Source organism: Buteo buteo, chromosome 27, assembly GCF_964188355.1.
Source record: "Buteo buteo chromosome 27, bButBut1.hap1.1, whole genome shotgun sequence".
Lineage (NCBI taxonomy): Eukaryota > Metazoa > Chordata > Aves > Accipitriformes > Accipitridae > Buteo > Buteo buteo.
The window spans coordinates 12,636,406-12,651,395 of NC_134197.1; the positions used below are offsets into that span (position 1 = coordinate 12,636,406).

The 14,990-nt window shown below is 42.3% G+C and overlaps 1 protein-coding gene across 1 annotated transcript; it reads right to left on the reverse strand.

Moving 5' to 3' along the window:
* Nucleotides 1-336: 336 nt before the first annotated feature.
* On the reverse strand, nucleotides 337-2,676 carry RMI2 (RecQ mediated genome instability 2). Its single transcript, XM_075058637.1, has 2 exons — nucleotides 2,208-2,676; nucleotides 337-1,325 (listed from the first exon to the last, which is right to left on the reverse strand). Exons 1-2 carry the CDS (start codon nucleotides 2,476-2,478, stop codon nucleotides 1,177-1,179), a joined length of 420 nt encoding a protein of 139 aa, XP_074914738.1. The 5' UTR covers nucleotides 2,479-2,676; the 3' UTR covers nucleotides 337-1,176.
* Between the last annotated feature and the right edge of the window lie 12,314 nt (nucleotides 2,677-14,990).

Genomic DNA, 14,990 nt, shown 5'->3' on the forward strand with positions numbered 1-14,990 from the left:
AAAGATCTACTTAAAAGACAGGTTTTTTATTTCCATACGCTTTGAAAACATAATCCCACAATTTCAAAATTTAGTTACCACCACTCGATTCTTGTCTTAAATTGTACAGAGTACAATCAGAGAGTAGGTTCCCTTCCTATACACATTCCTAATTAACATAAATGTATTGCTGGACAATATAGTCCCAAACTACAAAGCCACACCACATGGATAATGCAATGCTTTCTTTAGGACTCAAATTCTCTTTAGACAATGTGGGAAATAAATTGTAATAGTTCTGCTTTTTAGAGGTTTTTTGATTTCATTTCATTGGTTTTTTTCACAGGAGGAGGAAAGAAAGATAAAAATAAAATATATTTAAGAATGATTTAAACAACTAAAAATAGCATGCATTGGAACAAGAAAGGAAACCTTCAAAAAGAAAAATGCACTTCGGCACAGCAAGCTTGTTTCATGAGGTGGTAAAGGGATTTGCATCTTGAACCTGGAGAACCTATTCCAAGGAATCCTGCATCGCATCTTTTCAGTTAATTTCACTTCATTGGAAAACATGGTTTATTACTGTACCACTTTCAGTATTTCAGAAACACAGAAACCAGAGAGATCTTGAAGTACAAGACTCCACTTACAGTTAGAAAGAGACATCTCTCTTACAAGTCGAGTTTACTGACATGGTTATTACTGAAAGAGAAAAAACAGATGAAGATGTTATTTCCAACCACAGGCTAAATGGACTGAAACACATTTTGCCTTCATTCCACATATTGAATTCACCCTGGTAACATGAGTTCTGTGCAGCCCTTTCTGCCAAGAATACCCCGCTATAGGAATGACTATCTAAACACATGATCGTAGTAGCAACAGCAACCGACATATGAAGAAACATGTAGTATTCTTAATAGCATAGACATGTTACACAGAAAGCATCAAGTGTTTCTCAAATCTGTTGGTATAAAAAGAGACTGTGAAAGAGATGAACAATGTGATTATCTGCACTGATCCCTCCACATAACTCGGAGCCCGACTTCTCGCTTCAGTTTACTCCAAAACTAACTGGTAGTTGTTTGAAACCACAAATACACAGAATGGCCCAGTGTTCTGCACCAAGAAGCAGCAGCAAAACAAACAAAACAAAACGAGTACATTTCCAGATATTTTAGGCAGAAGAAAAAGTATCTAGGGGATGACTCTGTGCAAATCCTCCACTTCAAGGCTCCACATATTCTTATGAACGGGGTTTTCAGAAAGATCTGTCATCTTTATTGCTCGAAGAATAGGCTCAGGACTGCAGGAGCGCACCACACCCATCACCATTACATACTTCCCTAAAAAAACAAGCAAGCATGAAATTTAATTAACCTTTGTATTTTCATTTTATTTTTAATTCAGAAAGCAAAATATTTTAAACCAAGTAGTTATAGTTTGAATTAAAGCTGCCAATACTTCCAAGAAATCTCAAGGAACTAAGATTGCTTAAAACTAAATTTCAGAAAAAAGCTTCACTATCCATATGGCCATTTTTACAGTAATTTTACTACATTTTCCACATACAATAAGAGTCAAAACCAGTACACAATTCCTCCTTCTGCTGTGCAAGTGAAGGGAGGACAATTCAGAAGACTCAAAATTAAGCAATGTGACTACTTTGTACCACAATTCCTGCAGTCCAGCACTTCTCCAGTTGAATTAACAGTACTGGTGAAGGAAAGGAAAAAAAAAAAAAAGAAAAGAAAAGTCCCTATCCTTGTTCCTCGACTCATAGCTCTTCTGAGCAGCTGATCAAACCCCGGTTTGATCAAACATTTCCAGTAACTGTGGAGAACTGAAAACAGGCCCTATCCTTATTGGAACTCATAGGGGAAGACAGCACAAGTCTTTGTATTGACAGCCACAAAGACACTCCCCTGCTGCAGCACACGCTGCTCCTTCTGCGACTGCTACAGCAGCGCAGCTTTTTCAGGATGCCCCTTTTCTGAATGATCGCCTATGTAAAAGCGTGTCCTCCGCGCAGCTGCGCAAGCTCAGACGCATACTTGATGCACAGGCAAGAACCATTCTTAACGCTCCATGTAGCCAGTGGGCGAGCAGGCCTGCACCAGGAGGCGATCTGCCGAATTCGTTTACACACGGGGAAGGAAAGCGCTCCCCACACCCCCCCGGGGGCCGCTCAACGCCAGCCGCCCCCCCCCGCCCCCGGCGGCCGGTACCTGCGCTGAGGCAGGGCCGCCCTTTGGGCACCTCCTCCACCCCCAGCACGGTGAAGGGGCCGCTGCCGTCCTGCAGCCGGGCCGAGCCGCCGCGGGCGCCGCCGCGCTCCACCTCCAGCACGGTGCCCTGCATCCACACGGCCTGCAGGCGCAACGGCGCCCGGCCCGCCTCCGCCCGGCTCAACAGCCACGTCCCGCCGTCGCCCCGCACCGCCCCCCGCAGCTGGGCGGACAGCACCTTCACCGGCGGGCCCGGCGCGTCCCCGGCCATGCAGTCGCACCGGCAGGCCGCCGCGAACCGAGGCGGCCGAGCGGAGGCCGGTGCCCGAGCGGAGGCCGGTGCCCGCCGCGCGCAGCCGCTGAGGGGAAAGGCGGGAAGGGGCGCGCGGCCCGGCCCGCCCCGCCCCAGCGGCAGACGCCGGCGGCGCCTCAGCGGTCGCCGCGCGCTCGGCGGGCCCCGGCGCCGCCACCTGAGGGGAAGGGAAGGGAGGGGAGGGGAGGGGAAGGCCGCGGCGCCGCAGCCGGGGAGGGCCGGGGGAAGGCGGGGACCGGCCCCGGAGCCCGGCGGCAGGCCTCGGGGCGCGGAGGCAGCGGCGGGGGGACCGGCCACCTGCCTTTCCCAGTAAAGCTAGGGCACAGCAGCCCGCTTGCTTGTGCGTGACCGTCGAGCCGCGCCCCGCGGCGCTTCGCTTCAGCGTCCCGCGAGGAGCGGCGTTCGCAGGAACTCCGCCGTGTTCCGGCCGCGCCACCGCCGCTCCCTCAGCGGTGAACCGCTCACCTGGCGAGGGCGGGGGGAGCGCAAACACCCTGTTCTGCAGAACTGGGCACGCCGCCTCGCACAACCAGCACACCCGCTGCCGAGTTTTCTGCGTTAAAACCAAAACCGGCTTCCACGGAAAGCGCTCAGCACAGGTGTGCTACCTTTGATGCAAGTCGGGGACAAGTGACGTTACTCCCAGGTGGTCCCCCTGATCCCAACAGGCCACCCGTGCACAGCTGCTCCAGTGGCTGTCATTTCTGACCGGAGGAAAAAAGTGTGCGATGCACCAGACAGGTGGGGGCCAGCACCCCCCTCTTCCACCGGTGATAATTTATTAAGAGCCTCACCCGAGTTTTGGAACAGCTGGTTCTCATTTCACCTGAATCCAATTCGGGATCGGCTCCTTTATGTGCAAAACCTAGTGTAAAATCTGAGTCAGTGGTTTGGTTTGAGCCGAAAATACCCTTTGCTGTGTCTCAACATGTCTGAGCAAACTCGTCCTGCAGACTGGTTTATGGGCTTTGCTCCCAGCCCCGGGTTACGCTAGCGTAAGACTTGCCCACGCCTCCTCCCAGGCTGTTGGAGCCATCCCAGATAGTTTTCCATGGTATTCCTTCACTACTTAGCAAGAAATGATCCCTTGGTATTTACTGTTTCGTTGATGAAGATCCTCCAGTTTCGTGAGAAAAAAAGAAAATGCACATGCTGATTTTCTCAGGGATGCTTTCAGGGTACCTTTTTATTGTATATACTTATGCAGAAATCTGTGGAGCATAATGCACTGAAAGTACAGGCAGCTTTAAGCTGGGACACTTTAATTCCAAGGCCTTTAGGAATTTATTTGCTGTCTGTTTATATTACAGACAAGCTAATTCGCTTTGCCGCAATCTGAAATCCTTTAAATGTTATGGTTTGCTTTGGGTATGTGGGTGGATTGACATTTCATTTAGAAAATAAGACAAGAAATAAGCTAATGGAAAAACAGGAGGATGGAACAAGAAAAAGAAAAGAATCAGGAAAACCAAGGGGGTGGATTCCTCAATTTCACCAGTGCTGTTACCTACAGAACTGTAAAACCGGTAAAAATGCACAGAGAACTGATTCGCCTGCAGTCGTTCTTCTTTAAAGCAGATTTTGTTCTCCATTAAAATAGCCAGTGACTTTATTTAAAAAATCCAGTTTTGTTTTGAGTAGCAAAATACATCAAAAGACCTTTTTTTCCTACTCACCCATCATGTTATGAATTATTTATTCAGCGTATCTTTTTTCCAGAAATATTTTCTGTTCAGAGACATTCTGTAAATGGGACTTTATTCTTTTTATAGTGTAAGGAAGTAGCTAACTTTCTGTTACCATTTACAGTAAGAATAAAAGAGAATATTGGTAGTAACAATAAAAACACTGACATCTAAGCACAATACAGAATCATGAAATCTGGCAATCAAATCATATGGCTTACAGGAATAGAAAGACATTAGATGGTTACTGTATATGAATGCAAAATTTGAGCAAGGCTCACAGGAGAAGAATATCTGTAATTTATGCCTCTAAGATGCAGTCACTTGACAGCATCAATATTTAGTTTCACATAAAAAAAATTAATTGTGCCAAATATTGATAAAAGTATTGTATTCCTATTTGTTACTGTATAATTGGAGGTTCTAATGCTTATTAAGCCATTAAATCTACAGATGAAGGCAAGACCCCTACAAGAGTGTAATCTCCAGGAGAAACTAAAAGGTCCCTTTCAAAAGATTTTCCTTGAAGAAACTGTGTTATGAGAAGAAGGGCAGAAGCACTGGCAATCTGCACCAACAAATGGATTTCTTTTCCTAAACCAGAAAATCCTTATCTTTCAGTAAAATGCAAAGTTATACTGAATTATCTGCAAAGGTCTTATCAAAGAACTGGCTCAGCTCAGCATAGAGACACGTTTTGCAGCTGCAGGAAGAATGTCTGATGCCTCAACAAACTGTTTTCTGGAGATGATCCCAGAGATCATCCTCTGATTTAAGGGTAGCAGAGGAAGCTCAGCACACACTTGGAAAAGGCAATGAGTTGGTGGCTGACAGGCTCTAAATTAGACTGGATTAAACCTGAGCACATTTTCTGAGAACATGCTGGATGAGACACAATTTTCATTTGTGTGGATTAAAAAGAAGGAATCAATCTTCTGCCTGCTACTACAATATGTGCCTTTCTTCAAAGCAGTCTTCAAGGACGTTATTCCTCATGCTGACATGCATGCAAGATGCTGTCACAGTATGGGTAAAAAAAGGTCAGACTACACATTGATAAGTTAGTCCAGAGCATAGCAGGAGCCAGGTCTCCCTCAATTACTCTGGCACTGTTTTGTTGGTATGGTGTCAAGAGAACTTAGAAAAGAATTTGACCCTAGATCTCCACGAAAAGGGATTTCCAAAGAAGCAGCAACTTGAAATTTTCTGTCCAGCTCAGACCTTTTCACACTCTCACTGACAGTACTACTTAAAATGGAAGCAATTCTCTGCTCCCCTCTCTAATTTTGGTAAAAGGCTGATATTACATAATCAGAAAAATCCTTCTTCCTGTTATTTTACAGTCTTTCATCCTACCCAAAAAAGTTTTAAAGAAGATTTCTATCCCAGTCCATTGGTTAATGTGTACAGAAAAGGTTCTTCAGTTTTATTTCTCAGTTTCTCTTTCCTAGTACTGAGAAGTCACTAACTAGATTTCAAAAAAAGTTTTGTTTTAATTATTTTAAGATTTGGAATCCAAGCAATCAAGATTTTTTAAAGTATTTTTAGTATTTTCTAAATACTTGCTTTAGAAACAGGGCTACCTGGAAGCTCCACAGATGAATGGAAAAAAAGTCATGAAGCGTGGAGCTGATAAATACATGGAACATAATGGTAATGTCTGTCCCACAAATGTCCATAAAACAGATACTATAGAAAAACTTGCCTGTGGCAGCCCAGCAGCTCAGGGGATTCAAGTGTGACGGGGACAGCCCAATGGCAGCTCTCCACCTGCTCTGTTGTGCAACTTGCTGGCAGGTGCTGCTCTGTGTTAGCATCTCTTGCAGACACTGCCCACAATCACAGAGTAAACTGCAAAGTGATAAGATTGTGTCTTTTATATTCTCCGTCAGTAAAAGGAAGCAGCATACAGGAGCTAGGCATGACAGAAGCAAGATAAGAAAACAATACTTTGTAAAAATGCATTACTCTGTAAGTGAGAAGAGGGACCTGAGACAAACCATCTTCCCTTCTGTGGTATTTATACAAAACTTCACTGAAGGACAACTTTTAGCACAGACAAGAACTGTCAAGTTTCACCTTTAAGAGATCCACCCTAGTTTATGCTTATTTTCTTATATTGCACACATAACTATATGAAACAATCACAAGAATATAAAATTCAATTGTTCTCTGGTGTTTGTTTTGTACTGCATAAAAGATGCAATGTGGACATGCTGACATGCTGGATGAAGCCTGGAAAACCATCCTCATGCTTCAGGGTTGGTTTTTTAGGCTACCTCATCATCACTGAATTTCATTAATTACTTGAAATTAATGGGTCAATGGGTTGGAATTAATGGGTTGGGAGTCAGTCATATTTGCATCCCTAACCTGAACTTCAGCTGCTTGTAATTTATGCTTTGGGACTGATCCGTCTGGCCTGTGGATGCTAAATTATGTTTGACCAGCAAAAGACCTGGAGCCAGGCAAGTCATTTGCTGAAACAGGAAAGCTCTAGGTACAACCTGCCAAAGTTTTAGTTAGCAGGTAGCTCTGAATAAGTGACGTTTTAGAAGTGACTTGGACAAGGCAGGTAAACGTGAACAACAGACATCAAAATACTACTACTAACAACAAGACGAGTCTGGCCTCTCCCATAGTATTGTCCTGCCAAAACTGCATGGGAATCACTCTAAGGTAAGATGAACTAACTTTCATGGCAAATGCCATCAAGTAAAGCCTTAGTAAGGCACCCTCTCGTGCTCTTTTTTCTTGAGAACCTAATACAGATGCTATACATTGCATGTTAGCATATGCTTAGTGGAATCAGTAGAGGTTTACGGCAAGAGTCTTCCTGCAGCTGCCAGGAGCTGACAGCTGCATCCAGTGTGTGGCAGAGGAAAAACAGCATCTGGCTTAGGCACCTCCTCAGAAAGGATGGAAACCTTAGATTGTACAGCCACCCTTAACATGCAAAATTATTTCATTGCTCTCACCATCACGCAAACTTAACCAGTTGCTGTCACTCACCACACATCCCTACTGATGGTAGCCTACAGGCTACGAAAACAGTGCAGTGCTCTCCAGTTTAGCTGACTCATTTCATTTACAAAGAATACTTAAAGGAAATGCTTAGAGAGCTCCAGTCACATTCTGCAGAAGTGGGTGTTGCCCGTTTCTTTCTTTCCATGCTATAAATATGATGGTATGTAACTGAAATAAACCAGCGTTCTATGGAATAGGACTATGACATGATGAAAGAAAAAAAAAGGAATTAATCATAGTCTTTACCAGTATTGCTTGCTGCTCTGGAAATAGTCTGTACAGCTGGTTTCCAGATGAGCTTATTCAAACTCCTGCACCAAGAAAAAAAGAACTCTTTTTAAACAGGAAGTATGAATGGCATCCAAAGCGTTAGATCCTTCATCCTGACTGAAGTGAATCCAGTAGCTAGGAGACTTCAGTCGTTCAGTCTTTCTGACTTCATTTCACTTCATAAAAGAACTGGATGTTTAGGAGAAGCTTAACAGGACTGGAGAGCCCCTATAACCAGTGTAGGGGAATACAGACCACAGTGTTGTCTCTTGACAGCTGCTGGCTTTGCATGAATATATCTGATTAGCATTGTCCGCATCCAGTTAATCCAGTGGAGTGAGAGAAGGATAATTTTCCTAAAGAAAAGTAACCAGAAGAGTGGCATTTTATTTTTGAAAACTTAAAATCTGAGATGTCAAATATTCAAAATATACATAGAGGCCAGTAAGGCTGAGAAGTTACAGCCATTCCAGAGCATACATTGGCAGGTTTTGCAATATTCAAGGCCTGTTCAAATATTCATGAAATAAATTTCTGGTGCTTATTAGGGAGAGGCTCTTACTAACAGTCAAATTTTCAAGCAGACAAGATCTTTCTCAGATCCAATCAAAGAGACCATCTCTCCCTACGAGCCTTAGCTTGTTTAAACCAAAAACATCACAGCTACACCACCACCAATCAAGGTAAACTGAAATTAATAAAATGTTAGAACAGGATTAAAAGTAGTTCAGAGTTTTAATATGACATCTCAGGAATTTTACACCAATGTCACACTCAGCACACACCTGCATTTATTCAGGAAAAAACTTGGAAGTTTGAGATTAACATCAAGCTACTTTAAGAGGAAAGTTTGAAGTGAGCTTCCAAGAGTTCATGGGGAGCCAGAGAGGAGAAAGCTGTGTGAGGGAGTATTTTGCAGAGTCTTCAGGAGACAGACATTTGATAACAAGTTTGGTGGCAGCTGCAGGTCACACAGCCAAGCAGACCAGTCAGCTGTTTTCTAGTCACTGAAAATCTGTGTGAAAGCGAATACTCCTCACTATTGCCTATGCTTTAGCCAATGTTTTTAACTTGTATCCCATGGTGTATCACCTAAGACACAGATGTAGTGACTGTCCTTAACTAACCAAATTTTGCTCCGAGATCAGAGAATCTCCATGTAAAATGGCTGCATTTATTTTCTATAAAGCTGTGACTAAAGCTTTGCCTATGTGATTGCCCAGAGATGCTAGACTGGATCCTGCACTGGCCACAGGTCACTAGGAGCACTGGCGTCCTCTTTAGAAACTGCTTGTGAGCAACTGGTCTCCTGACTAACCTGGTGCTGTCAGTAATACTGGGATGAAGAGCAGAAATGGCCTTGAATGGGAAGAATGCTGCTAAGCGCTGAGTGGGAAGGCACTGGTATTGGTATTTCAGAAAGCAAAAGCTAAAATCATAGCTGAAGGAACAGCTGGCCTTGTGTTTCTCTGCAGTGGGGAAGCAGAGCATGAATTCAGAACAAACAGCTGAATGACTGAAAAAGCAAAAATAACATAAAGAGGAAATCAACAGCAGTGAAACTTTTGTTTAAAGCTGCTCAATAATAGCACTTATGTTTTTATGTACTTAGATGGACTAGGACCTAAATAAGCTTGATTTTTCAATTTCTTACATTATGGCGTGCACTTTGTAAAGCAAGGTTTAAAAATGGAAGTAGTTATAAGCCCAGACTTAGAATGCATTTATTGCCATACCACCTACAAATAGCAGCTCGCTTCCCCAACTACTGGCATGAATGAATGAATCTTCACGCCAGTAGCATTGCACATGCTATTACATGCTATTGTAACACATGTACAATAGCGTTAATTTTGGATGAAAGTCACATTAGTGTATGGGCTATACAAGGCCTATTTATCTCTTAATAGGTCTAACAGAAGATATAAAATGGTAAGTAAAATCACAGAATTCTTCCTAAATCAGGACTTTCAATGTATAATTGCTGAAATATGTTTTCACATTCTTAGGCTTCTTTCATTTATTATAAAATCAAAAGACACAAGATTGCATGAGCCAACTGGGAGATATCTCATCAGCTCAGCCTAGAAAGACTTCTACGACTCATATGGAAATGTCACATTTTAAAATATAATTTGACATTAAAATGTCACAAACTGCCTCCACCTCTTGATTTAAGTGATTTTAATCACAGGTTCTAGTTGGTAGTCTGTACAGCACCTTATATTTAACACTATATTGAAACTCTCCAATTAAGACCCATCTCTTTCCAATAAGCCCAGAATATGCAGGGTCAAATATGAATTTGATGGAATGAAGGTCAGACTTTTATTGCTGGCATTCGGAGTCTTGAACAACCACCACTGACAACTGATCCATGAGTAACTCATGGAACTCAGTTTCCGTTAAGGTAAACACATCTACTGGTGCTAAAAGACTTTCATCAGCTCATTCCAGTGAGACTCTAGACCTTGTGTTATGAACTAAACAGGAAAACAAAATGAACCAGAGGAACATACAAAGAGATTGTGAAAAGGACCCACTTCAAGGGAAAATATTAAAATAACTTCTTACGTATGGGCAACCTGACCTTTCTACTGAACTGATGGTTGCGACGAAGACTGCAGTGAGGCAACTATACAAACATTTATTTACCTGAATACATTTAAATAATTATTAATGAATTATATTAAAAAGATATATTTGATTTTTTAAGATGGCTTAAACATACGTAGTCGTGCAACACAATATTTGTTTCTAAACGTAGCTCTATATAGGGCAGCCCTCCAAACTAAACAACAAAACTTGGACTTGAAATTCAAATACAACCAAAAAAGTGACTCTTCAGGGATTAAAAAATATTGAAGCCAAAAACTTAGCAAGCTTTCAGCTTGTCATGAAAAGCAGCAGTAAATGATAGATGCAAAACCAGTATGCCTTATTTTCAAAACCTGACGAGCCCACAAAAACCAGGCTTGCAGTACTATTGCAAAAGCCAACAGTGCTTGTTTATTCAAAATAGAAACTGTCAATACTTTAAGAGCCAACTAGGAGACATCAGTTCAGTGTAGATGGTGTCTAAGATTCACGCAAATGTCACATAGCATAAAGTGGCTGTGCAGAGCAGGCGTGACAATGTGTGCACGTTTTTGCTTGCACCTTTGGAGTTTTGACGATCCAAACATAAAGCACTTATATTCAAATAATTTCAAATTTTGTACAGGAGCATTTGAAGATCTGTAGCTCTGCTGCAATTTGAACAAATACGAATTTCAGGCAATAGACACTTTACAATGGAAAAGGACCGCACAGGACCTCAGATTTGCAAGGCAAAGCTCGTCAGAGTACCTGGGCTCAGTTGCCAGTTACAGCTTCATTTACAAGAAACTGTGCAGGGTGAAAGTGAAAGACACAAAGCAGTTTCTTTTTTCTCATCTACAGATCTCTCTAGTCGGACTATATGTTATCATCTAAACTCTTTTAAAAGATAATACTGTGATTACTAACAAACAATCCTAACAGATGTGGGCTAGGTTATTTTCATTTTCATTGTTTTCATAGATTTTAAGGCAGAGGGAGAACTGACCAGCTGAACCTACTGTTTGACAGAGACTACTGATTTATTTGCATTCTGGTACCTCTGACTCTTCCTTTGCCGGGAACTCACTGGTGCTTCGGTCCACTCCAGACCACAAGAGCCCCCAGCTCTTACCAGTGGAGCTAAGGATGTTGAAGCACAGTCACTATTGTGCCCACGCTGTCATTTGGTGCGATCCCTTTTATGGTCCTTTCTGCCAAATCAAGTACTTGGGTGAACTTTGGGCAATGGCAAAAATATTCTTCAGGCCCCTTTTTTTCCTCCATCCAGGTTGGTTAACAATGGTTAACCATACTGATGAAGGAATTAATAGCTTAGGGCAGACATTTTCAAATGCAACTGGGCTGGCCCCAATCACTCCACAGTTCCACTGCTCCGCCCTGCCTAGTAAAATTAAGCAGTCAGGTACATAGGTTAGATTCAGCATATATAATGTCAATGGAGTTCATAAAATACTTTGGCTGGCCCAGTTAAATTACAGTATATGCTACCTATAAAACCAGCACTGTTCAGTATCAATCTACTGATTCTTCTGACTTGGGCCACGTTCTGAAAGGTACACAGTGGCTTCTGAGACATACTACATACTTTAAGCTTTCTTTGGTATCAGCCCAACTAATGGTCGTAAGCAACTTGAAAAATCAAGGCTGGGAGGAACAGTCCTTAAGAAAATTTCTGAAGTTCATAGTCACAGGAGTGTTCATTTAAATAGTGCCACATCTTACTCAAAGCTGGCAGTATTCAGTGAATGTCCCTTTTGCTTGTGGCTACTTTCCCTTCTGTTTCTTATAAATGTCATTGTACTACCCCAGATTCTGGCTGGACACATGATCGTCTGGGGAAAACAGAAATTCCAGCCAAAGGAAACAGAACTGAAAGTAATTAGAGAATCTTTTTCATTCATCCTCTGATCTGTAAGATAGATGCATTTCCTTCTAAAGGCTGTATTTCCCAGCTGTAAAACAATAGAGCTCCCTCCACCAGTACTTCTGCAATCTTCGTCACACAGCTGTGGAGTGTTGCAAACTGGTAACATTTGTAAGGAGTACTTGTAAAGTCATAAAGGAAGCAGTGCCATGAAGTTCTTACTCTAAACTTTGGGGAAAGTTTCTGTTCTTGAGTTCAAAGCACTTTGCACGTTTTGCAATGATCTCAAACTATGGTCTGTAATCTTGTATTAAGCCCTGTTAAATTCCTGGTACATGTGTAGGATAGGGTGTGCTGTTGCTTTGTTGTTTCATCAGTAAAGTTACAGACAGATGCTTTAAAACAATGCTTTTATCTTTCCTGGTAGCCATTTCTTGTGCAGGCACATACTGAAGAACAAGTTTCCATCATGGCTTTCATTTCGCTGGTTTTCATTCACACTTTTATATTATCTGTAAACGTCTGAATATACAGCACCTCAACAGCTCTAAAGTTGTATCTTCGTGTTGCAGCTCTGTATAAATGGGCAGACTGTGCATTTCAGAAGGTAAGAAATGACCAGGCTCTGCATGAAAAGGCCTCTGGAAAGTGCTAAGTCATATCCTGGATCAGCCCTGGTCCTCCGTCCCGCTCAGGTAGGAGGGAACTTCTGCCTCCTGTTCCCAGCTTTTACCAAGCGCTACAGCTTGGTTGGCCAGTTTGGCCTCTGTCAAAGCGGGTTAGCTCTGATCATAGAAGCACAAGATTCCTGCCAAGGTGGGATGAGACGTCTAGACTGCAGACCTAGAAAACTCTGAGGTTTATCTGAGTTTGGCCAAATGCCTCAGGAGGAAGGAGTGCTGCACCGGTTGCAGAGCCATCTCTTGATTACCCACTGCTTGGGACTGAAGTACTTCCTGCTTCCTTTTTTTTTTCTCCTCTCTTCTTCCTACAGTGTGCACAGACCCTGCAATAAAACCTTCTCATTCAGAAGGAAAGGGAACTCTTTATTGCACTGCAATTGTAAAGCAACAGATTACTTAAATCTGGGAGGCAATGCAGCTGCATTTCAGCAGACAGGAAATGTTGCACAGTCACAAAATGCTGCATGTGTAAAAACTGAGACTACTTGTATTTAACCCTCCGCCTTGTGAGTAAAGAGGTTGTGAATAAATTCCAAACACAGGCTGGGTTTTCTAACTTCCCTAGAACTCGGGGCTATTTAGACTTCTTTCTGGTCCAATCCTGTTGTTAATTTTAGCATTTATTGGCTAATACAGGTAAGACTGAATATTCATTTAACCTCACCAGGATACATGCTGTACTGACAGTATATTCGGGGAAACTTTACTTAGTTCACATTTTCATCTGAAATACAATTACATTAAAAAGCTTTTTTACCATAAACCACCAATTCAGTATGTTTTTCCTTCCCTCAGTTTTGCTAGTTTGATTTTTACAGGACAATTGTCACTGTTTGTTCAAACTGAATGAAATAATAGAGCTTTGAAATCTCATCCCTGCAGAGACTTCATTAGAGACATTTTCTTTAAAGGGGTACTATCATCTTTTCAACCTCATCAGTTTTATCCAACAGTTTACCAGTGAGATCATTTGTGGGAATGTGGGTGTTTCAGGCTTAAATGTGGGAAATTCAGGCTCAAATCCCTTCCTGGCATAGAGGAACTCAAGGACATGCTTGTCAAATTCATTTTGAAATGATGACCTCACCACAAGCCTGTAGAAGGAAACATTCTCTGGTCTTCCTGTGAACTTGCTTTAGTTCACAGAAAGGCATTCAAGAGCCATTGACCTACAAAAGAATGGGACTTGCCTTTAAGCCTGCAGATTGGGGCATTGATTTGAGAGAGGTGAGCCAGTGAATTCTGTCTCAGCTTCAAATACCACTTATGTAGCTTATCTAATAACTGCTTAATGTACAATATGTAACGGCACTCAGGGGAGGCACAGAACCCAGAGTGTTTCCCACTCAGAGGTGAGTGCTCTAGCTGTTAAGCTCCAAATCTCTCTTGGCTAACAAATATTCCTCCTTCCCTTTCCATGAGAAGACACCTCTACTTAGTAGTTAGGACACCTTCCAGAAAAGGGAGGAACCGAAGTTTGACTGCCCTCTTGCCAAGCAGGGACACAAATCTCACTCTTCCACATACTGAAGAGGTCTTCTAAGTACTAATCAGCTGTCACAGCAACACTCCCTTGGCTTGCTCCATTTTTAAAAGACTGCCATTCTTCAAAGACCAATTTTTGAACAAGCTCAAGAGGGAGAAAAGCTTCAGACACACCTCTGTAGGCAATAGTTCTTTACTGGCTGCTTGCGTAGCATACTGGCTGCTTTGGATCTCCTTTCAAAGGAACTCAGCTCTCAATGTGCACCACAGAGGACCATAAATGGGTCCAACATTTATCTCAGAAACGTCAGCCTTTTGTTGGGCAATGCTTAATGTTGTGGCACACTTCTTTTTTGGCTTTTAGCCTAATTAATTAGTGCAGTCACTGGGCAGTCTGTTTCAGAGCAGGGCTTAAATCCATGTCCTAATTTAGTGCTCAAGCTAATGGACTGTTTTTCCTTGCTGGGCCTATTTCCTGATCTGTAAATATAAAGCTGGTCCCTGCAAAAGGCTTTGTCATACACAAATGACAAGCACGTTTTAAACAGCACATAGTATTGTCTTTCACCTAGTGAACTTCCCTTGTCACATTTTAAAGACAAGCAAAGCAGGTCTTTGCAGTTTGAATTGCCCTGGAAAAGCATGTGTGCTTCTTGGATTCAGGTTTTTATTATTTCCTGTATAGACATATTATGCAAGTACACTCTTAACTGTGTGCAATGAGATCACTGACAAAAGATGTAAATAATATATATGAGATATAGTGGGGGGTGAAGAGGGTGGACACTACTGAAAATAACTTGGATGATAAAATAATCAGATGACAGGATGAATTTTCAACAGACTTACTGAATA